At 37.5% G+C, this 27,126-nt stretch overlaps 1 protein-coding gene across 1 annotated transcript; it reads right to left on the bottom strand.

The window, feature by feature from the left end:
* Positions 1-338: 338 nt before the first annotated feature.
* On the bottom strand, positions 339-27,088 carry LOC113086930 (myotubularin-related protein 4-like). The gene is given in 18 exon segments (XM_026255530.1): positions 339-1,686; positions 3,384-3,472; positions 3,554-3,664; positions 7,450-8,596; positions 9,531-9,685; positions 10,628-10,798; positions 11,771-11,956; positions 18,047-18,242; positions 19,222-19,333; positions 19,425-19,553; positions 21,913-22,035; positions 22,038-22,093; positions 22,170-22,283; positions 24,622-24,718; positions 25,103-25,186; positions 25,189-25,246; positions 26,315-26,398; positions 27,059-27,088. Coding segments are annotated over 18 exon segments (3,120 nt in total). The 3' UTR covers positions 339-1,508.
* Between the last annotated feature and the right edge of the window lie 38 nt (positions 27,089-27,126).

The following is a 27,126-nucleotide window of genomic DNA, read 5'->3' as shown; positions in this document are numbered from 1 at the left end:
CACTACATCCACTTTAAAATGTTTTTATTAATATTTTGCATTATTTTTTTTACAGTTTATAGTTTTAATTTGACTTAATTTTTCTTTTTATGGCTATAGTTTTTGTTTTAGTACATTAAGCTAAATAAATATTAGAGCAGTCTCTGTGCCAAACTAGCTGGAATATATATAGTTGTAAAATTAGACGATGTATACAAACATTAATTTAAATTGTTTTACATATTCTACGAAAATAAAAGCTAAATAAAAATGCTGAAGTTGAGTATTCGAGCTCCATGCATGATATGATTTTGAACAAATTCATAACGTAAAAAGCAAAGATGAGTAATCTCAACACAGATAAAGATGAATATTTTTATTTAACCCATGGGATTGAACTCATACAGTGCATTTCTTTACAACAATTATTCACTAAGTGACACATTTGAGCCACTATTACAGACCAAATAACTATACATCACATTTCTGGGTTCCTTTTTAATGCATTAACTCAAAAAACACAAAAAGAAAGTGTCCTTCATCAGCACCACGGAGAAGAAAAATCAGTGTTTTAAACCTGATCGATTCTCCACTAATCATCTTCTCGTCGTTAAGCCTCTAGCTATTGTACAATTAAACAAGTTACAAATCAGTGAATCCATAAGAAAATAAAGCACATGGCACTGTTGAGAGGTTCACCATTAACAAAACACAATCGGTGTAGGAATCCTAGCACTTGTTTCTGAGCATGTACTGCAGTTTAGAGTCATTTCAATCCAATGATTCACGGGTTTCAGTCTGAAATATTAATCATCATAACTGGTTTAGTTCGCTAAAATAGACGGAGCAATGCAACATGGCTAGTTTGACCAGAACTTACACAACAACAGAGAAGAAATGGGTTTTTCTCGTGCAACTAACACACAACCAGCCGGATGAGACATGAATTTAGGAGTGATTTTGTTTATATGTTACTGATATGTTGCAATTCGAGTTTGATTTTGGCAATTAGAATTTATCAAACGAGAGCGGAAACCAAAACCATAAAAAGCGGAGGAAAAACAAAACACTTGTGATCAAATCAATGCAAACCGGCCGCTTTAATTCAGCAACCGCACGCGCCAATCCCCCGAAAACAAGAATAAACCAAACAAATGTACATTCAAGCTTCATATCAGGCGAGAAAACAGCTCCGTTTTGGTCTCGAACCCTCTCCGTAGTGCACAAAAATAATAGAGATAGAAAATAGAGTTCGTTTTTAAATACTGTAGCAGCGTGGTTTTAAATAGTGAGCCTCTCGATAGACATCTGAGATGAAGGAACGCCTCTCTGTGGGCCTTTTGAACCTAAGGATTCAGTCCTGGCCTCGAGTAGAGAAGCATCTGAAGAGATTAAAACACCCTTTCATCACAAACTGCTCGTTTGTTGGACTGCATCGACCCCGTCGTTCCTCGAGTGGATCCGGACTCTAGAGGAGAGAGCGGCTCTGATTGGACGCCGGCGTGTGAGGCGCGCTGTGATTGGCCGTCTCAGCTGGAGGCGGTGGCGATGGGTTTCTCCAGCTGTTGCGAGCGCAGTTCTCGTGTGCGGGACTCAAGCAGCAGATCGTGGCAGGAGTTACACACCAGAACCGGGTCGTACAGCTGCTGGTCTGGGATCGGCAGCTTCAGGTGACAGCAGTCCTTACAGAACACGTTCCCACAGTTCCTACGAGAAATCAACATCACATCTTCAGACAGATAAACAAATGAACTGAAGCATCACATGCACTATAAAGAGTGTTAACTAAAACTATACGGCTAATCGTTTTGCATAATTGAAATAAAGCTGAAAAAAAAAAAAAGGAAAAACTTAAAAGTTACAAAATTACAAATGTTTCCTTTCCGGAAATAAATATTTTAATATTTTTTTAAAATAGGTTTAAAATTTTTAAAACCTAAATAAAAATGTTATTAAATTAAATTAATGATAATTTGTAGTATTAATAATTCTAAATTAGGAAAAAATAAAGAAAAAGGAAAAACGCAAAAGTTACAAAATTGGAAATGTTTCCTTTCCTGCAATAAAAAATGTAAATATTTTTTTCAAATAGGTTTTAAAAATGTAAAACCTAAATAAAGATGTTATAAAATGAAAAGATAATGTATAGTATCAATAATTCTAAAATAGTAAAATAAAAAAGGAAAAACGTAAAAGTTACAAAATTACAAATGTTTCCTTTCCTAAAATAATTTTTTTTTATATTTTTTAAAAATAGTTTTAAAAATTTTAAAACCTAAATAAAAATATTATTAAATTAAAGATAATTTGTAGTATTAATAATTCTAAATTAGGAAAATAAAAAAGGAACAACGTAAAAGTTACAATATTAGAAATGTTTCCTTTCCTAAAATAAAAATGTAAATGGTTTTAAAATTTTTAAACGTAAATAAAAATAAAAGCTAATTTGTAGTATTAATAACTCTAAAATAGATTTTAAAGACAGGAAAAACTTAAAAGTTACAAAATTAGAAATGTTTCCTTTCCTGAAATATACATTTCAATATTTTTTTATTAGGTTTTAAAATTGTAAAGCCCAAATCGAAATTAAATTCAAATTAAAGCTAATTTTATTATTAATAATTCTAAAATAGAAAAAAAGAACGTAAAGTTCCAAAATTTGAAATGTTTCCTTTCCTGAAATACAAATAAAGCCAAATATAAATATTTTTAAAAAGTAATCACAAAACCAAAACAATTAGTAAAACCTAAACTAAATTATAAAAATAAAAGCCAAATTAAAATATTAATAATGCTTTAGAAGTACAAGTAAAAGCTCCAATCAATCATTCATTCTGTAAATCGACCAATCAATCGCAAATTAATCTATAAATACAATATTAATAGAATATTATAAAATAATCCATCACTTCCGGTAACTAAAACAATAAATATTGCTACTTGTTTTCAATAACTGAATAAATCTACTGAAAACTAAATACATCTTACAATATAAGAAAAATACAAATGTTACATTGATTTAAGATGAAAAACTGAAACAACAGTACTAAAAAAATGACAAAAGCATTTTTAGTCATTCTAAAATAGTACATATATAATATTAAAAACAACACCTTCTATAAACCAAATATTTTATAAAATCATTCAACCAATCACATCAAACTATAAATCCAATATTTAATCAGAGAAACAAATGCGATTAATAGATATATATATGTTTAAAATCAATCACAAACTTAATTATTTGTAATGAATCAACTGTTGTGAAATTCATTATTATTTTAAATCTCAAGAGTGAAAAAGTCTTGGGAGTCACTAAAAAAGAAAAAAAAAGTCCCGGTCTCAAAATCAAGTGCTATTTAAGTGATTTCTACAGAGCTGACAGGTGTGTAAACGGGCCGCACCTGCAGTGATGACGTCTCTTGACGATCCAGAACTCACAGTCGCAGCTGAAGCAGTGAGAGGCCATGTGATCCGGCACCCATCTGGTGACCTGTGCGTCCAGAAACAAGCTCGTTAAACTCTCTAAGCATCATCAGCTGTACTGAAGCGTCAGAGAGAGAGAGAGACTGACCTCTGTGTCCTTCCTCTCCACACGATCCCAGCTGCCCTCGCTGAAGCCATCCTCACTGTGATTGGACAGAGAGTCTTCCTCGTCACTGCCATCTGACTCACGCAGACACGTCTGGAGGGACAAGATCACATTCACAGTGACACACCTGTCAATCAAACACCTGTCACGCAAACACCAGTCACTCAAAGACCAGTCACTCAAAGACCAGTCACTCAAAGACCAGTCACTCAAACACCAGTCACTCAAACACCAGTCACTCAAACACCAGTCACTCAAACACCAGTCACTCAAACACCAGTCACTCAAACACCAACACCAGTCACTCAAACACCACTGAAACACCTGTCACTCAAACACCTGTCATTCAAACACCAACACCTGTCACTCAAACACCAACACCTGCCACTCAAACACCAACACCAGTCACTCAAACACCAACACCAGTCACTCAAACACCACTGAAACACCTGTCACTCAAACACCAACACCTGTCACTCAAAGACCAGTCACTCAAACACCAACACCTGTCACTCAAACACCAGTCACTCAAACACCAACACCAGTCACTCAAACACCACTGAAACACCTGTCACTCAAAACACCAACACCAGTCACTCAAACACCAACACCAGTCACTCAAACACCAGTCACTCAAACACCAACACCAGTCACTCAAACACCAACACCAGTCACACCAGTCACTCAAACACCAACACCAGTCACTCAAACACCAGTCACTCAAACACCAACACCTGTCACTCAAACACCAGTCACTCAAACACCACTGAAACACCTGTCACTCAAACACCAACACCAGTCACTCAAACACCAGTCACTCAAACACCACTGAAACACCAGTCACTCAAACACCAACACCAGTCACTCAAACACCAACACCTGTCACTCAAACACCAGTCACTCAAACACCACTGAAACACCTGTCACTCAAACACCAACACCAGTCACTCAAACACCAGTCACTCAAACACCAACACCTGCCACTCAAACACCAGTCACTCAAACACCACTGAAACACCTGTCACTCAAACACCAGTCACTCAAACACCACTGAAACACCTGTCACTCAAACACCACTGAAACACCAGTCACTCAAACACCACTGAAACACCAGTCACTCAAACACCACTGAAACACCAGTCACTCAAACACCACTGAAACACCAGTCACTCAAACACCAACACCAGTCACTCAAACACCACTGAAACACCTGTCACTCAAACACCAACACCAGTCACTCAAACACCAGTCACTCAAACACCAACACCTGCCACTCAAACACCAGTCACTCAAACACCAACACCTGCCACTCAAACACCTGTCACTCAAACACCACTGAAACACCAGTCACTCAAACACCACTGAAACACCAGTCACTCAAACACCACTGAAACACCAGTCACTCAAACACCACTGAAACACCAGTCACTCAAACACCAGTCACTCAAACACCAGTCACTCAAACACCAGTCACTCAAACACCAGTCACTCAAACACCAACACCTGCCACTCAAACACCAACACCAGTCACTCAAACACCACTGAAACACCTGTCACTCAAACACCAACACCAGTCACTCAAACACCACTGAAACACCTGTCACTCAAACACCAACACCAGTCACTCAAACACCAGTCACTCAAACACCTGTCACTCAAACACCTGTCACTCAAACACCTGTCACTCAAACACCTGTCACTCAAACAAGGCGTTTAAGACCTTGATGACTTGCACAAAAAAACTGCACACTTGATTAAATAAATACAAATGTTTTAGTCAAAAGAAAAAGGAATTAAGATTTTAAAATATTTAGAAAATAACTCTTTCCAGAGCTGCATTTATGATATACAGCAGTAGTGTTGTCAAAAGACCCGGTACTTCGGTACCAAGTCGGTACTAAAAAATGTAAATATGACAGTACCAGGTATCTATAAGTACCAGTAGTACCGAGGTCCCATTGAAACCCGGTTCTTGACGCATACAGTGCTATGATTTCCGCGAAGCAGAAAACGAGGACGGAATCTCAAAATCCAGTCATGAAAATGAAACTATGAAAATATGGACAGTCACGGAATTTGTCAAAGTTAGCATAAATTAATCAAATCATATCTCCATATGGACCAATATCGGTAAATGTTAAGCCGCAAAAGTTGTTTGAAATATGAATCCTGCATGTTCTGCGCGTCTCTGTGTGAATTAACGAATGGCAGAGAAGTGCGGGTTTGTTTACTACATAGACTGAAGCGCATGACGCTTGCATTAATTTCAGCATCTGAGCTTCAGAGTTATCTCTCCATTAAGCGATCTGTACTTTTCGATTCATGTCAATGTACGCACAGCGCACCTGTATTTGACACTCTGTAAACTCTGTGTGAAGGCGCACGACTCACCGTCGCTTTCTCACACATGCAAAGAGAGATAGAGCGAAAGTCTTACCACGTTGAACACACTACATGTAAACTATATTCTTTGTTGTCTTCTTCTGTCAAAATAATGGAGTTCATTTAGAATTATTCATATTTTTCGAACAAGAAGATATGCCGGTTTTTCCAGTAGTGGGCGGAGCCAATGCACAAATGGCAATTTCATTGGCTGGCATTCATCTATTAACCCTCCCTGTTTTGATTTCAGCAAATCAGTTTGACTGAACGCATACAACGTGATTAATATTCATGAACCCAGGAGCTCATCAATCCATAGTGCAGTTGTATATTGTTAGTATAGTAGTAGAATTAGTAGCAGTATTATCTTTTAATAATAATTCATATGATCTATTACTTTATTTTTTTTTTACAGAAACCCTCAATGACCAAAAATATCTTAAGCATCACCACCAGTCTTAAGTTCAGTTAAAATGATAAATATGCATTCATTAAAAGTTCATTTTTACATAAAGGCATTGTGCTACTAAATATTACTATTATTTAGTAAAATGTATGTGATACTGCTACTACAGTTGAAAAAATTTATAAAACTTTATTTTTTAAAGAAATAAATCACAAAATATTTCTTCCATGTTTTAATTTTAATAGCAAATCCCCTTTATTTACCAAAAATAAAATGTGTTTAAATTTCATAAATTAAAAGACAAATTAAATTTGGGTGAAACTTGTTTACTATTTTTCATAATTATATAACTTGTAGAAAAACTTTAAACACAATTGTAAATAAGTATAAAGAATGGCATTGGTTTTATTTTTAGTGATAAAAAGTTTTTTAATTTTAATAAAAAAAATGTAATTAGCATATTTTTGTGTTTTGCTTTGGTACCGAAATTGGTACCGAGAACCGTGGATTTTCACTGGTATTGGTACCGAATACTGAAATTTTGGTACCGTGACAACACTATACAGCAGTATCAAAAATACTGTAAAAAAAGTAGTATTATTAAATATGAATGCAATTTAAAAGAACTGCTTTGTTTGAATAATGTAATTTATTCCTGAGATAGAAAAGCTATTAATTACATTTTAAAATAAATTTAAAATGGAAACAAATCATAATATAAAACATTTTACTTGATTGTTGCAGCATTTTTGATTAGAAAGAAACTTTTTTTAATTATTTAATGATTCTAAATAAATAAAAACTTTTTTTGAAACTAATTACACATTTGATTATTTATATTAATATATTTTTTTACAAATACGTACAAATTATAAATAAATATATATATATATATAAATATATATATATATATATATATATATATATATATATATATATATATATATATATATATACATACATACACACACACACACACAGTATATATAAATATGCTTAAAGAATCCTAAATCCAGTTGAATCCAATTTAAGGACCCACAGTGACCATGAGGAATGTACTGTATGTTCAAGTAAAGGAACGTAAACTCACGATGTCGTCCTCGTAGTCGACGTCGGGTTCGGAGGGCGTCATGCAGGACTGCTTGCTCTCCAGTTTGAGCTGCAGCTGTCGAACCTGCCGCCTCAACACCTCCACTTCCTGTTTGTAGCTGGCCTCGATCTGACGCAGCCGCTGCTGCACCGCGTCCACCGCCACCGGCAGGCCGTCGTCGTCCAGGTGCACCGGAGAGCCGCTGGAGGACGGAGAGGAATGAGGCAGAAGAAGCTGCCGGAAGGACGGCCCCATCGCTAGCGAAGACGCGGCCGAGGAACAAAGCGCAGCGTAGCTGGAGTTCTTCACCGCGGAGAACCAACCGGACTGGATGGGGCTCCCAGGAGCACGCAGGGGGTCTCGACGACAGCACGGTCCGCCGTTAGCGCTCTCAGTGTGTGCACGGAGGAGCCTGTTCGCCAGCCGGCGGCTGTGATAGCTGCCATGTTGGATGACGCTGTCCCATTGGGAGCCTAGCAGAGATAGCTCCGCCAGCTGGCTTTGGGAAATCAAACGCCGCGCTGCTTTGGCGTAGTCACCAGGTGGCGTCCGTTCTCTCGCGGGAACCAGTTCGCCGTTTCGTAGCGGCGCGTTAAAAGCAAGGTTTGATTCAACAGCTGCGGCTTCTTTCCTAGACGGAGGAATCACGCTTTGCTCTGTTAGCGTCTCTACTGACGCCTCCAATGAAGCGATCGCTTCAGAGTCAACAGATCTGCTAGAGTTTTCAAAGCTGTTATAAAGAGGAGTGGGATTTGTGTTTTCTACAGTCCTGACTTCCTGCAGTAAACAAACTGGGTTTTGAGGCGGAGCTTGGTTTATGACTGGAAGGGGCGGGGCTTGATCTACTGCTAAGGGGTGGGGCAAATACGGCGGAGGCTGGGTTGTCAAACAAGGCTCCGCCCTCAAACCGTCCTCAACAGTTATTGAAGAGCTCTGTTCCTCACACGTGGGCTCCGCGCTGATCGATCCGGCGATCGGAGGGTCCTCTGGCGAAGCGTCGTGGATAACCGCGGGTTGGTTGGGCTCCAGCGCCGGACGGCCCTCCTGGCAGTGCTTGTTCAGGTTGGGGTCACTCGAGGTGCGGGTCAGCGTCACGCTGCTCTCACACGCAGACACCAAGTTGTCCATGGACCGTGTTTTGGGGAGCCTGAGTGAAATAAAACACAAGCGTTCAATGTGCTTCAGTTCACCACAAGAGGGCAGAGTCTAAACACACAAAAATCTCAGTTCAGCACCTATACATGTAATTATATGGGTTTAGTAATGTATAATTGTATTTTTTTAGAAATAAGGTTTATATTTAATATCAATAAGTTTGGCTTTTCTTTCTTGTACAATACTATAAATACTTTGCTTTTTGTTTAATAAACATAATAGAAAAAAGGGTAAGTAGAGCAAATGTAATTTTTTAAAATTATTTAAAACAATACTTTTTGCATAAAAATACTTACACTTAAAAATATATTTTTAAAATTCAGATATGAAATAAAAAAATACTGAAATATTTGGCTTAAAAAAAAAATCGTCACCAGAGCAATTAAAGCAAAATTATATACATATACATACATATATATATATATTATTTTTTAATCTATTTAATGCTTTATAAAAAATATTTATTTTTGTAATATTTATTTATTTTGTTAATAAAAAGTTAACTTTATTTTTGTTTAATAAAAATTAATAAAAATAAGAACTTTTTGACTTAAATTAAAATCATTTACATTGGGCAAGTAAAGCAAATAATGTTTTATTTAATAAAAAATAACATGATTTTTATTTTAATTTTAATAAAAAATAATGTAATGCTTTACAACAGTCCTTTGATTTGTGTTTAATAAAAATACTGACACTTATTTTAGCAGAACACTGAAAACAATGAGGGCAAGATAAATCAACAGGAAAAAAGTCCTGCAATCTGAGATTCACTGGCCTCGAGTGAGCTGGAATCTGATTGTCGAGAAGGAAATACATCACAGTATTACTTTCAGGAAAGCTTTTTGGAATGTGGCCAAAACTGAGATTGAGTGAAGCAATATGCGACAGCATTTCTAGCACCGTGATGTGATGTGAGCGGTCACCTGTCGAGGGAGCGCGAGCTGAACTCGTCTCCTCCGGCCGATGGGCTCAGGTAGATCTCCATGGCATCTTCAGCAGCGGTGCACGGCGAGGACGAGGGCAGATACACAGCCGTCCACAGCTGTAGCGCTCGAGTGTGACAGACCGGCTGCAAGACCTGCGCACAGCAGCACAACAACTCAACATCTGCATTAAACCGCACAATAAACACACAGATAGCTTCTCAAATATCGGTCAGTTAAAATAAAGTGATTTCCAGTCTAGACAAATGCACAGAAATAAACAAAACCTTCAAAAGTTATGGAAATGTCTCCAGTGCACATACATTGTTTTTGTTAATTTGTTACAATTGCTTAGTATTCATCAAAATGTGCATGAATCTTGTTGAAAGTAATGGTGTTTATAGACGTTATTGCAGTTTGCAGTTTAAAACACATTTATCATTTATTATAGCTAACTTCTAAAACCATTAAAAAACATTTCCATTAATTGACATAAATGTATGCAATTTAAATTGTATTTAATCTAGCCGCCAAGGCAAGATTTCTCATTTAGTGATGTACTGTACATAAAATACGTAAGAACTAAAATTGAAATAAAAAAAATTTATAGGCATAAATTTTTTTTTTATAAAAATGAGAAGAAAAAAAAATTGCTGAAATTTAGTGAAAAGTAAAACAGAAAACGTGGAGAAGCTAATTAAAAATATGAATAAAAACTATAATGGCATCTATAAATAACACTGTAAACAGGATTGTCCACAGTCACAGAAAACATTTCAATATCTGTGAATTTTAAAATAGCAATTTCCAATCTGGAAACGACAGAGATATTAACTAAATCTTAAAAAGTTATAGAAATTTCTACAGTAAATATAAATAGTTTTTGTCCAGCTCTAAAACACATAATTGGCTAAAACTGTTTTTGGTAACACTTCAACACAGGGTCCAATTCTCACCATTAACTAGTTGCTTATTAGCATGCGTGTTATTAACATATTGGCTGTTTTTTAGCATGTGCATGAACATATTCTACATCCCTAATCCTTCCCAAACTACTTACTAACTATTAATAAGCAGAAAATGACAAGTGTGCTGACCATATCATGGCAGGGGATGTAGAGGAAGTTCTGGAAGTTCTTGTTTCCGTTTCGGAGGAGCGACCAGACGGAGCAGGTGCGTTTATACACGTTACGGGCCTCGCGCTCTTTGGCGTTATTGCACAGGAAGGTGCCGTACAGACAGGAGTACGTGTGCTGAACCAGCTTCACCTGCGGGAACAACACAATAAACTCAGTTCATCACTGAGATCTACAGCTGACTGCATGAACTCGCTTCTGTCAATGATTGAGAAGGGAACGATGTTACACTGTTGCATGCAATGAGTAAAACTGTTACTGATATATAAAGGGATGTTTAAATGTCAAGAGACGCATAAAAAAGAGATGCATAAAAAAAAGTATATATCAAATTTGACAGCCTTAGACATTTGTTTAGCATCTGAAACAAAATATCAAACTCATGTAAAAAAAATAATAAAAAAAAATAAATAAATAAATAGATAAATTATTCAAGTAACGCAAGATTTCTGTTTAATAAAAACATTTAAAGTTTTATAAAAAGCTTTTTTTTTTTAATAAAAATACTGACACATAAAAATATTTAGCTAAAAAAAAAAAAGCATTATTAGAAAAAAAAATATTTTATGCTTTATAAAAAAAATAAAAATAAAAATATTTTGTTTAAAAAAAATACTGATGCCTAGAAATCTTTTGGCAAAAATAAAATGTGAAATGTTTCCAGGGCAAGTAAAGCAAACAATACATTATTTCATGTTTTTTTATGCTTAAAATAATAATAATAATAATAATTGAAAAAACACAGATTTTTTTTCTATTATAATATATAGTATAAGTATATCATTAGGTTTATTTGTAACTAAATTGAAGTATTGCCCATTATCCTAATGCAAAATAAATATAGGAGGTCAATAACAGAAAAAAAAAAAAAAAAATTCAAATCACTACAAAAATGCATTTAAAAAAAAGACACCGTAGTTTCACTACTCAACACAAAAAGATGATTTTTTTTATCCAATATTAATAAAACAAACAAACAAACTGAATATTGATTCAAAAATCAGCCACAATGCACAAGATATTATAAAAGCAGCGTTTCCTTTTCACAAAATGGCACGAGGTACTGTATATGGACACACATGAATGAAAGCAAAGGTTTCTCACCAGAAAGGCCTCGTTGAACTCGAAGAGGCAGGGGAACTGCTTGAGGAGCTGATGAACACAGTCCAGCCACTGCAGGAACACAGGACACTGTTCACTCACATCCTCAACGCTCTCCTGATGACCACAGCGGTCCGCAAACTTATGACCGTAGTCCAGCCACTCGGTCTCCACCAGCACCTGGAAACCCTGAAGACACATCACACATGAGGAGAAGAAGATGCATCTGAAGACACATCACACATGAGACAGAGAAGATGCATCTGCAGACACATCACACATGAGGAGAAGAAGATGCATCTGCAGACACATCACACATGAGGAGGAGAAGATGCATCTGCAGACACGTCACACATGAGGAGGAGAAGATGCATCTGCAGACACATCACACATGAGGAGAAGAAGATGCATCTGCAGACACATCACACATGAGGAGGAGAAGATGCATCTGCAGACACGTCACACATGAGGAGGAGAAGATGCATCTGCAGACACGTCACACATGAGGAGGAGAAGATGCATCTGCAGACACATCACACATGAGGAGGAGAAGATGCATCTGCAGACACGTCACACATGAGACGGAGAAGATGCATCTGCAGACACATCACACATGAGGAGAAGAAGATGCATCTGCAGACACATCACACATGAGGAGGAGAAGATGCATCTGCAGACACATCACACATGAGACGGAGAAGATGATGCATCTGCAGACACATCACACATGAGGAGAAGAAGATGCATCTGCAGACACATCACACATGAGGAGAAGAAGATGCATCTGCAGACACATCACACATGAGACAGAGAAGATGCATCTGCAGACACGTCACACATGAGGAGGAGAAGATGCATCTGCAGACACAACACACATGAGGAGAAGAAGATGCATCTGCAGACACATCACACATGAGGAGAAGAAGATGCATCTGAAGACACGTCACACATGAGACAGAGAAGATGCATCTGCAGACACATCACACATGAGACAGAGAAGATGCATCTGCAGACACATCACACATGAGGAGGAGAAGATGCATCTGAAGACACATCACACATGAGGCGGAGAAGATGCATCTGCAGACACATCACACATGAGGAGGAGAAGATGCATCTGAAGACACGTCACACATGAGACAGAGAAGATGCATCTGCAGACACGTCACACATGAGGAGAAGATGCATCTGCAGACACATCACACATGAGACAGAGAAGATGCATCTGAAGACACATCACACATGAGACAGAGAAGATGCATCTGAAGACACGTCACACATGAGGAGGAGAAGATGCATCTGCAGACACATCACACATGAGGAGAAGAAGATGCATCTGCAGACACATCACACATGAGGAGAAGAAGATGCATCTGCAGACACATCACACATGAGACAGAGAAGATGCATCTGCAGACACATCACACATGAGGCGGAGAAGATGCATCTGAAGACACATCACACATGAGACAGAGAAGATGCATCTGAAGACACATCACACATGAGACAGAGAAGATGCATCTGAAGACACATCACACATGAGGAGGAGAAGATGCATCTGAAGACACATCACACATGAGACAGAGAAGATGCATCTGCAGACACGTCACACATGAGACAGAGAAGATGCATCTGAAGACACATCACACATGAGACAGAGAAGATGCATCTGAAGACACATCACACATGAGACAGAGAAGATGCATCTGCAGACACATCACACATGAGACAGAGAAGATGCATCTGAAGACACATCACACATGAGGAGGAGAAGATGCATCTGAAGACACATCACACATGAGACAGAGAAGATGCATCTGAAGACACATCACACATGAGGAGGAGAAGATGCATCTGCAGACATGTCACACATGAGGAGAAGAAGATGCATCTGAAGACACGTCACACATGAGGAGGAGAAGATGCATCTGCAGACACGTCACACATGAGACAGAGAAGATGCATCTGCAGACACATCACACATGAGACGGAGAAGATGCATCTGCAGACACATCACACATGAGGAGGAGAAGATGCATCTGCAGACATGTCACACATGAGGAGAAGAAGATGCATCTGAAGACACGTCACACATGAGGAGGAGAAGATGCATCTGCAGACACGTCACACATGAGACAGAGAAGATGCATCTGCAGACACATCACACATGAGGCGGAGAAGATGCATCTGCAGACACATCACACATGAGGAGAAGAAGATGCATCTGCAGACACATCACACATGAGACAGAGAAGATGCATCTGCAGACACATCACACATGAGACAGAGAAGATGCATCTGAAGACACGTCACACATGAGACGGAGAAGATGCATCTGCAGACACATCACACATGAGACAGAGAAGATGCATCTGAAGACACGTCACACATGAGGAGGAGAAGATGCATCTGCAGACACATCACACATGAGACAGAGAAGATGCATCTGAAGACACGTCACACATGAGGAGGAGAAGATGCATCTGCAGACACATCACACATGAGACAGAGAAGATGCATCTGCAGACACATCACACATGAGGCGGAGAAGATGCATCTGAAGACACATCACACATGAGACAGAGAAGATGCATCTGCAGACACGTCACACATGAGGAGGAGAAGATGCATCTGCAGACACATCACACATGAGGAGGAGAAGATGCATCTGAAGACACATCACACATGAGGAGGAGAAGATGCATCTGAAGACACGTCACACATGAGACAGAGAAGATGCATCTGCAGACACATCACACATGAGACAGAGAAGATGCATCTGCAGACACATCACACATGAGACAGAGAAGATGCATCTGCAGACACATCACACATGAGGAGGAGAAGATGCATCTGCAGACACATCACACATGAGACAGAGAAGATGCATCTGCAGACACATCACACATGAGGAGGAGAAGATGCATCTGAAGACACATCACACATGAGAGAGAAGATGCATCTGCAGACACATCACACATGAGACAGAGAAGATGCATCTGAAGACACATCACACATGAGGAGGAGAAGATGCATCTGAAGACACATCACACATGAGACAGAGAAGATGCATCTGCAGACACGTCACACATGAGACAGAGAAGATGCATCTGAAGACACATCACACATGAGGAGGAGAAGATGCATCTGCAGACACATCACACATGAGGCGGAGAAGATGCATCTGCAGACACATCACACATGAGGAGAAGAAGATGCATCTGCAGACACATCACACATGAGGAGAAGAAGATGCATCTGCAGACACATCACACATGAGGAGGAGAAGATGCATCTGAAGACACATCACACATGAGACGGAGAAGATGCATCTGCAGACACGTCACACATGAGACGGAGAAGATGCATCTGCAGACACGTCACACATGAGGAGAAGAAGATGCATCTGCAGACACAACACACGAGACGGAGAAGATGCATCTGAAGACACGTCACACATGAGGAGAAGAAGATGCATCTGCAGACACATCACACATGAGGAGGAGAAGATGCATCTGAAGACACATCACACATGAGGAGAAGAAGATGCATCTGCAGACACGTCACACATGAGGAGAAGAAGATGCATCTGCAGACACGTCACACATGAGACGGAGAAGATGCATCTGAAGACACGTCACACATGAGACGGAGAAGATGCATCTGAAGACACGTCACACATGAGACAGAGAAGATGCATCTGCAGACACGTCACACATGAGACGGAGAAGATGCATCTGCAGACACGTCACACATGAGGAGAAGAAGATGCATCTGAAGACACGTCACACATGAGACAGAGAAGATGCATCTGAAGACACGTCACACATGAGACAGAGAAGATGCATCTGAAGACACATCACACATGAGACAGAGAAGATGCATCTGCAGACACGTCACACGAGGCGGAGAAGATGCATCTGAAGACACATCACACATGAGACGGAGAAGATGCATCTGCAGACACATCACACATGAGACGGAGAAGATGCATCTGCAGACACATCACACATGAGACGGAGAAGATGCATCTGCAGACACATCACACATGAGAGAGAAGATGCATCTGCAGACACATCACACATGAGACGGAGAAGATGCATCTGCAGACACATCACACATGAGGAGAAGAAGATGCATCTGCAGACACGTCACACATGAGAGAGAAGATGCATCTGCAGACACATCACACATGAGGAGGAGAAGATGCATCTGCAGACACGTCACACATGAGAGAGAAGATGCATCTGCAGACACATCACACATGAGACGGAGAAGATGCATCTGCAGACACATCACACATGAGACAGAGAAGATGCATCTGCAGACACGTCACACATGAGAGAGAAGATGCATCTGCAGACACATCACACATGAGACAGAGAAGATGCATCTGCAGACACATCACACATGAGACGGAGAAGATGCATCTGCAGACACATCACACATGAGACAGAGAAGATGCATCTGCAGACACGTCACACATGAGAGAGAAGATGCATCTGAAGACACAACACACATGAGACAGAGAAGATGCATCTGCAGACACAACACACATGAGGAAGGAGAAGATGCATCTGAAGACACATCACACATGAGACAGAGAAGATGCATCTGAAGACACATCACACATGAGACGAGAAGATGCATCTGAAGACACATCACACATGAGACAGAGAAGATGCATCTGCAGACACATCACACATGAGACGGAGAAGATGCATCTAAAGACACATCACACATGAGACGAGAAGATGCATCTGAAGACACATCACACATGAGACGAGAAGATGCATCTGAAGACACATCACACATGAGACGAGAAGATGCATCTGAAGACACTTCACACATGAGACAGAGAAGATGCATCTGCAGACACGTCACACATGAGAGAGAAGATGCATCTGCAGACACATCACACATGAGACAGAGAAGATGCATCTGCAGACACATCACACATGAGACGGAGAAGATGCATCTGCAGACACATCACACATGAGACAGAGAAGATGCATCTGCAGACACGTCACACATGAGAGAGAAGATGCATCTGAAGACACAACACACATGAGACAGAGAAGATGCATCTGCAGACACAACACACATGAGGAGGAGAAGATGCATCTGAAGACACATCACACATGAGACAGAGAAGATGCATCTGCAGACACGTCACACATGAGGAGGAGAAGATGCATCTGAAGACACATCACACATGAGACAGAGAAGATGCATCTGAAGACACATCACACATGAGACAGAGAAGATGCATCTGCAGACACAACACACATGAGGAGGAGAAGATGCATCTGAAGACACATCACACATGAGACAGAGAAGATGCATCTGCAGACACAACACACATGAGACAGAGAAGATGCATCTGCAGACACAACACACATGAGGAGAAGAAGATGCATCTGAAGACACATCACACATGAGACAGAGAAGATGCATCTGCAGACACGTCACACATGAGACAGAGAAGATGCATCTGAAGACACATCACACATGAGGAGAAGATGCATCTGAAGACACATCACACATGAGACAGAGAAGATGCATCTGAAGACACATCACACATGAGGAGAAGATGCATCTGAAGACACATCACACATGAGACGGAGAAGATGCATCTGAAGACACATCACACATGAGGAGAAGATGCATCTGAAGACACATCACACATGAGGAGGAGAAGATGCATCTGCAGACACATCACACATGAGGCGGAGAAGATGCATCTGAAGACACATCACACATGAGACGGAGAAGATGCATCTGCAGACACGTCACACATGAGGAGAAGAAGATGCATCTGCAGACACGTCACACATGAGGAGAAGAAGATGCATCTGAAGACACATCACACATGAGACAGAGAAGATGCATCTGCAGACACATCACACATGAGGCGGAGAAGATGCATCTGAAGACACATCACACATGAGACAGAGAAGATGCATCTGCAGACACATCACACATGAGGCGGAGAAGATGCATCTGAAGACACATCACACATGAGACAGAGAAGATGCATCTGCAGACACATAATAATGAAATTTGCAAAGCTGCTCTGCATCCATCTGTATTGTGTGAACTGGAATATAAATCAATGCAACTTGACTTAGATAAAATTAAACATGCATTTAATATTAAATCTCTTTGCATGTCTAACATTTTACAATTGACAGTTGCACATTTAATTCAATGCATTCCCTGCGAATCAAACCCATGAGAAAACTAATTAACAAGGTGGTTCTTCTTCTTCATGTTTACCTCTATGGTCCTGTAGAAGGGATCCAGGAGGATCTTTGCGAGGGCCACGATCTGCGGCGTCCGGTCCCATCCGTCTGAGCAGTGCACCAGCACCGGTCTTCCTTCACGCTCCACCGCGGAGCAAACCAGAGACGCCGCCTTCAGCATAACGGACAGGTGCTGCAGCCAACGGGTGCTTTCCAGAGCCGAGAGCCAGCTGGAGAGAGAGCAGACTCAGTACAAACATCTGAACGCGAGGAGGAAGTGCAATAATAACAAATAAATGCAGATGTTGTGTGTTCGCTGGAAAATCAGGAAATGCTTAATTATATATAAAGGCTCATGGTTATTTTAATGCATTGCAAAATCTCAATAATGCTAACCACAGATAATAATGCATGCATTAAAACACGTGACAAACGACCAATTTCAGACGTAACAAGGAATCTGCAATTATAATGCATTTCCACTTTGGTTATAAGTAAAAATAAATAATGCATTATGCATAAAGGCCTCAAGTGAAGAGTTGCTTTCTGTGATGTATATGTGTTGTGATGTTTGAATGCAAAATGCATATACAAATAAACAATACATATGTATACATAAATATGCTTTTTTTACTTGTAATGTTTTTAAATGACCTTCATTAAGAAGCTTATTTTTCTTAAGCTAATATAGATATGATGTTAATTGTGAAAAAAAACTGCAAGCTGTGCTTCAGATCAAGCAAAATTTGATTTGACAATGACGATATGCATATTTAAATTGCATCCAAAATATATATTTCAATATTTTGTATATTTATTATGTATTAATAAACAGACATGCATGTATTTGAAAATATTTATATTTACTTATTTTATTATATACAAGTATATTAAATATATAAATATAGCATATTATTCTTAAATATATGCATATGCATGCGTTTGTTTTTATATATACTAGGGGTGTGATGAGACAGGATCTTTTGACTTTTTCGAAATAAATTTTCAATGATGAAATATATATAGGGAGAAATAGTATTTTATTCAACTTAAAAACACAAAATGCTAAAAAATTAGGTGCATTTTAAATCAAGTTTTACTTTATGAAATTAAACTTCTATTTTAATGAATTATATGCAGCAATAAACAACATGTAAACTAGAGCTGCAAGATTCTGGATGAATTGAGAATGCATGAAGATGGACTTACTTGCCAGGATCTGGGATCTGACTGCAAACGGCTCTGAGAGACTGAAAGCTGTTTCTGATGGAGTGGATGTTGGCCATGCCCATGAACATCACCTCACATTTGGGATAGTACTCTACAAACACAACCCAGAGAGAAACCTGCCTTCAGCTAACAACCAAACCAACAATAATGTCCAACATCATCCAGAGCTTGACTACACACACCTTCACACTCGCAGCCTCCTCCTTTGGCACGATTGGCTACGGCGGCGGTGTAAGAGCGTGCATCCAGAATCAGTAACTTCTGTGCCACGCCGCTGCCGTCAGGAGCGGGACAACCTGTCAGAGACGAGTCTGAGGAAAGAGAACCGATGTGATTAGAACAGAATACGAACGTCGAAAATTAATGGGGGATTGGTGTCATCAAAATGAGCAAAAAATTTATTTAAGAAAGGGTATTGCATCGGTGTCTCATCAATGGATGCTCTGCAGTGAATGGGTGCCGTCAGAATGAGAGTAACAGCTGATAAAAACATCACAATCATCCACACCATATTTGTTGAGAGCTGTTTTGGCTTGTAAACGGTGTTTGATCTGTGCAGATTTCTCTCCTGATTCAGACCAGAACACTTTTTCACTGGAGCAAGCGTTTAGAATCGTTAAAAATGTCTTATAAGATGGATTTGTTTCTTTTGTCTTTTCAAGATGGGAGTGCTGTGGATTATTGTGATGTTTTTATCAGCTGTCTGGACTCTGACGGCACCCATTCACTGCAGGGCATCCATTGATGAGACACTGATGCAATGCTACATTTCTCCAAATCTGATGAAGAAACAAACTCATCCTGATCTAGGACTGCCTCGGAATTGAACAATTAGGACAACACAGATTCATTTAATAAGGCAATTATTTAAAAAACAATTGATGCAAAAGTAAAAAAAAAAATGCAAATATTGTGCCGTAATGCAAAATCTAATTACTGACCCTGATGCATACTCTAACAAATAGCATGCAATTAATATTTTAAGACAAATCAACCACTACACCATATGCACAGGCTGTCTTAACAGACTAACTAAAGTGAAGCGATCATATAGCACAGCTTTAATCGTGATCTAATTATGATATGATGATGCACGAGGCGTCTTCACAATCCCAGCCCTGCGGCACACTGCAGAAATCAGTATCAGATGAGTTATAAGTGCAGTTATAATTCTTCAGTCTGTCCTGCTGGAAAATCAATGCGGAGAAACTTCTGGCATCACGACCACGACAGCCAACTCACTTAGAGCCATTAAGACTTTACAGAGGCCGGCCAAACCTCGAATCAGCAAAAACAGACACGCATGCATTCAGTGGAACACGATTCATTAATAAGAGTGAGTGCATTAAGTAATGAAACGCAGGATAAATGATTATTAGATCAGAACCGGACCATCCTGCTCTGAATGATTTAATTAACTGTGTTTTATGCAGAAGATAAGTGAGGTTTATTCATCCAAACTGAAGGTTAGTAGATGCAGGTCAAGTCAAAAAACAGATTATATACAATAAATATATTAATTAGTAATGGTTTAAATAAACGGGATTACTTTGATGCATTACAAATCACAATGCTCGCTTGTTAAAATTTATGTATGATTATATATTATTTTGTATATCATTATTATTATAATTTTATTTTTTTATCCGATTATTTTCTAAATGAACTCTGGAAGGTAAATATTACTAAATCAATTGTTTATAATTAAACTGTGTGTGAAAAATGGTTTCATCTGAAATATTCACAGCTTGAATATACAGTTATATAATTATACGTGTTGAGCTTCAGCTCCCAGAAATGCAAGACCTGACAATACAAACACTTTTAATGCAATGCATTTTTTTCAATTAGTGCATTAGTACTTAATTAAAAACAAAAATTAATTAAACCGCAAAATAACTATTATTTGCAATGTAATGAAATAACTTAATGCAATTGTTTTTTTTTTAATTAGTGAATTATTTTCTAATAATAATAATAAAATTAATAAAACAAAATAATGAATTTATAGATTGCAAAATAAAATGTCTTAAACCGTGAAAGAAGATTATGGTCAACTAAAAATAAACAAATTATTCAGAAGAAAAAAAAAATTTGATAATTATCGATTTGACTAAAAAGTCACTAAATATTCCTTTTAGAAAGGGCCTGGGTGACAACAGAATCAAAACAGGAAGTTGAAGTGAAAATGTCCCAGATTTATGGTCACAGTCAGTATTTTTATCATTATTCATCACATGACACTTAAATCACATTGCAGCTGTTTGGGAAATTGCTGATTAGCAAGAATCTCTGCATTGGCTGCTGAGAGACACTGGAGAAAACATCATTCACATTATAAACCAATCAGACACTCTCTAAAGGAATAGCTCACCAAAAATGATTGCACACGCTCAGGTCATCCAAGATGTAGATGTGTTTGTTTGCTCAGCAGAACAGTAAAGAAGATTTTTAGCTGAAACCATGCACCTTTAATGCAAGTCGATGGCTACCGTCACTTTAAGAGTTCAAAAAGCATACCAGGCAACACAAAAATCAATATCCACGGCTTCTGAATATATTCACAACATTATTACCTGTGATCTGGTAAATCTGATTCTTTTCTGTGTCTTTTCTTCAATGCATTTGAAAGTAAAATAATATCAAGTCCTTGGTGTGAGTTGGTCTTACCGAAGTCACTGTCGTACGAGTCCGGTCCGTCTCCTCTGGTCCTGCAAGCCCTCGGCCCGGCGTCCAGCTGACTGGCCTTCGCTATAGACGTCACCAGATACTCGTCCTCAGTGTTCCTCCAGCCCACCAGCTGATCTCCGGCTGACTGCAGCGGGCGATGACCGCCCCGTTTCGCTGGTGCCTGACGGGACACACAGATCATCAGACACTGGTCAGGTGTTCAGGAGGCCAGGAGGGAGACCAGCTGCTTCTCTCACCTGTACACCACCACAGGAATCCTCTTCCAGGACCTGAAGGAGGCCACGCTCTCCAGCTCCTTATCTGTGATCCAGACGGGCACCAGCAGCTTTTGTGGGTAACTCGAACACAACCTAAAAGACAAGAGTTTAGACGCTGAAACTAAGACATAAACGATGAATCTGACTTTGTTTATTAATATTATTTAACATCACATCAGCAGCAAAGGGTTTTGTCATTGCAAAACATACTATGAAGTAATATATAACCATATAATAACATATATCATAATACCAACAAAAATATTATATGCAGCAATATTCTAAAAACAAATATATTAATAAATACAGCAATATCATACGGCGCTTTAGTTTGATATTTGATTAAGAGTATAGATGTTTTTTTAGACAGATTTAAATATATGCCTTTATGCTCAAATAAATAAAAAATTTAAATATTAATATTTATTTAATATTACCATATTAGCAGTAAAAGCTAATAAAAAAGTAGAAGTAGTAAAATTAGTAAAAAAGTATAAACTTCATAAGTATAACATAATAAACGTCAATGGTTAAAGAAAAATATATGCAATAATTTAACAATTTTCTTACAAAAATATAGTAAAAAATACAGCAATTATATATATATATATAAACACGACATGTAAGCAATATAAATTCATAAAACAATTAATTATAATTGAGTTTTAAACAAAAACAAATTTACTAATATTATTCAATTTTAAATAAACAGATATTCAGTTAGAAACATTGAATACATACAAGTAAACTGTTTGTTTCCAACTGTTAAGAGTTATTTTCTTGATTCCCTGTCATTACTGTTGCTTGAATAATATAAACATCATTACAGCCATCTGTAGGTCTTTTAATACAAAGCGCACAAGTCCCATCAGATTTTTGTACTTTGTAACTTTATTTTTGCAGTTTATATTCACTAACACAAAGCAATGAAACTAAAACGCATAACACTTTTTCCCTCAGAATTGTGATATAAATTCACAATTGACTTTTTTCCTCAGAATTGTGACAAACTCGCAATTCATACTGTTTTTCTTCTCTGAATTGTGATATAAACTCGCAATTCTGACTTTTTTCTTCAGAACTGTGACAAACTCGAAATTCTACCTTTTCTCGGAATTGTGACAAACTCGCAATTCTACCGTTTTCTCGGAATTGTGACACTCGCAATTCTACTTTTTCCTCGGAATTGTGACAAACTTGCAATTCTACTTTTTCCTCGGAACTGTGACAAACTCGCAATTCTACTTTTTTCCTCAGAACTGTGACAAACTCGCAATTCTGACTTTTTCCTCAGAATTGTGACAAACTCGCAATTCTGACTTTTTTCCTCAAAATTTTGATATAAACTCGTAATTCAAATTTTTTTCTCGGAATTGTAATATAAATTCGCAATTTTGACTTTTTTCCTTAAAATTTTGATATAAACTCGTAATTCTAATTTTCTTGGAATTGTAATATAAATTCGCAATTTTGACTTTTTTCTTCAGAACTGTGACAAACTCGAAATTTTGTCTTTTTTCTTGGAATTGTGACAAACTCGCAATTCTGACTTTTTTCTCGGAATTGTGACAAACTCGCAATTTTGACTTTTTTCCTCAAAATTTTGATATAAACTCGTAATTCTAATTTTCTCGGAATTGTAATATAAATTCGCAATTTTGACTTTTTTCCTCAGAACTGTGACAAACTCGCAATTCTGACTTTTTTCTTGGAATTGTGACAAACTCGCAATTCTGACTTTTTTTTTTGGAATTGTGACAAACTCGCAATTTTGACTTTTTTCCTCAAAATTTTGATATAAACTCGTAATTCTAATTTTCTCGGAATTGTAATATAAATTCGCAATTTTGACTTTTTTCCTTAAAATTTAGATATAAACTCGTAATTCTAATTTTCTCGGAATTGTAATATAAATTCGCAATTTTGACTTTTTTCTTCAGAACTGTGACAAACTCGAAATTTTGTCTTTTTTCTTGGAATTGTGACAAACTCGCAATTCTGACTTTTTTCTCGGAATTGTGACAAACTCGCAATTTTGACTTTTTCTTCAAAATTTTGATATAAACTCGTAATTCTAATTTCTCGGAATTGTAATATAAATTCGCAATTTTGACTTTTTTCCTCAAAACTGTGACAACTCGCAATTTTGTCTTTTTTCTTGGAATTGTGACAAACTCGCAATTCTGACTTTTTCCTCAAAATGTTGATATAAACTCTTAATTCTAAATTTTTCTGAAAAAAAAAAAAAGTCAGAATTGTGAGATAAAAAGTAGCAATTACTTTTTAAATGTTTTATTCAGTGGCAGAAACAGGCTTCCATAAGTATTAGTTTAGAAGAATAAATATTGATTTCTGGCTCTGGCTGGTCAGCAGTTTTTCAGAATATTAGTAAAATTAATTCCAGACAGATTCCATCGCGCCTCAAACTTACTTGTAGTTGTTATTGATATCAGACACTCTCCAGGCGTTCTGCATGTCGAATCCCATCCGCTTCACCTCCACCTCCAACCTGTGCCTCACGTGATCACCTGAGAGACACAAACACAACGGCTACGGATCAATCTGCAGTTCTGGAGAACATAAAGCATCTGAAAATGAGGAGATCAGGACGTGTGCTTAACCCTACTGTATCAACATGATCAAAAAACCTATCGCACACAGTCTACTCCATCCCTTCTGTCGTCTGATTGATAGTTTAGAGTTTTATTGTGTAATTGTACAAACATCAAAGTTTCAGCTGGAGCTTCACCGTGTCAAATCTTGACTGGTTTTGATCAAGTAAAGGTCAGAATAAGGTCAGGAATATCTCCAGATGAACTCTTACTGGACTGAAGCAGCTCAGCTTTACTTGATTCTCCATCAATCATGTTTTAGATTCTCAAATCTGATCCTCAGTGTGTGTGTGTGTGTACCTGGTCTGCACAGGTGCAGGTGCTGGTCTTCATCATCCGTGTTTCCTCCTAAACACCAGGCGTGATACGCCAGCGCGAACAGCTCTCCAGACGGGCCGGATGTGCGATGGCTCTGTTCAAGCGCTTCAGCCACTCTTCGCACTGCTTGAACGTCGAAAAATGACACCTGATGCAGAAAACATTGACATTCGTGCATTTAGCAGATGCCAAAAAAACGGATTCAGCAAAAGCACAATGAAAACTGAGACAATGATATTTTACAATAAGCTCTAACAGTTCAAGCATTAATGTTAACTAACAACGAGGCATCTTTTTTCATGTTGTTCACAGTGCATTAACTACTGTTAACAGAACCACTTTTGATGCGAGTTACATCTTAGTAAATGTAAAATATGCATTTGTATATTCCACAATGTCGCACAAGCAACATCAGGCATCAAAACAACAATGTACATTAGCAAAGATTCAGGACGTCTGAAACCTAGTGCAGAAATCTTGAATGAATCTGATATTGTGCACAGATCATAATAGGATTAATCAGATCGATATTGATCATTTGAGTCATAATATCGACCAATAGCAACACTGTTACTAATACATTTTGGACCTCAAACTTCTTGATACAAATGAAAAAAGTTATTAAAAACATAAAATATATTATCTAAACGTAATTAAAACGTATTATAATTTATATGTACAAAAAAAAAGGATATTAAAGAGGGTATTATTCAGCTCAATTTCAGAGTTCTCAAAAATTTATAATTTAAAAAGCATTCATTTTATTTTCTTAAGTCTAAAATATTATTTTTTTTAAGAGGATGCAGTTTTTAATCACAGTTTAAGACAATAAAAATGATCTAAAATGAATTAAAACCAAAAAAAATTAATAAAATCGCACACTAAATTTATATCATACATAATGTACATTTTTAGTGCGTGTATATATATATATATATATATATATATATAATATATATATATATATATATATATATATATAATATTTACTGAGAAGATAAAGGTTAAATAAATACGAAAATAATAGGAATCATTATCTAAAAGTATGTATACTCACAATGTAATAATTCAATTTTAATATAATATGCATTTTCATTAATACTCAAAATAAAAATTCTCCGATATTATACTTTGGTATAGTAAAATTAACTAACAATATCACTTCACAAGCAGGTGTGTGTGTGTGTGTGTTACCTCAACTACTTTGGAGTCTTGCAGATGATGTGCAGCTGAAACATATCTCTGCTCCTCAACGGCCTCAATCAGCCTCAGAGGAACCTGTACACACACAATCAGCCAATCAGAGAGCAGAAGACCGCATCACATGACTGCATCAACCAATCATGAGCATCAAACTAAAATAAAACATGTAATAATGTAACAAAAGTATCTCCTGATCTGCAACAGATATATATATATATTAAATACATAATATCATATAAAACATTTTACTATTGTCTGTTCTGTCAAATGATATATATATATCAAATATACAATATAACAAAATATATTTCTTAAGCTTTTTTAAGTCCTGTTATAAATTTATAAATTTTATATATGACAAACTATAATATAAAAATGGTTTTAATTTGATAAAGTATAACATATAATAAACTATAGAATATAATATTTTTTACACATCTATAAATATATCTATATATTTTTATATATCTATTATTAATTAACAGACTCAATAGTTAAAGTCTTAAAGTATTTTAATGTTGCCTGCCTGTTAATTAATATATTTAAATGTTAATATAATATATGATATATAAATGATCTAATAGAATACAATACAATATATAGCTTGAATCCTAATGTCACCAGACTACATTAATGTGAGAAACAGAGAAACCAAACAGTTAACGGGGAAATTAAAGACATGAAAAGGAGGGATGAAGAGGTCAGAGGTCAGAGGTGAGGGTGCAGATTACTCACAGAGATCTCACTGTCCACACCAGGATACATCTACAACACCGACACAGGGATGAGGAAGAGGAGGAGAG

This window comes from Carassius auratus, chromosome 5 (assembly GCF_003368295.1).
Source record: "Carassius auratus strain Wakin chromosome 5, ASM336829v1, whole genome shotgun sequence".
In the NCBI taxonomy this organism is placed as follows: domain Eukaryota; kingdom Metazoa; phylum Chordata; class Actinopteri; order Cypriniformes; family Cyprinidae; genus Carassius; species Carassius auratus.
The sequence above is the reverse complement of the archived record's forward strand: the minus strand, read 5'-3'. Positions and strand labels throughout refer to the sequence as shown.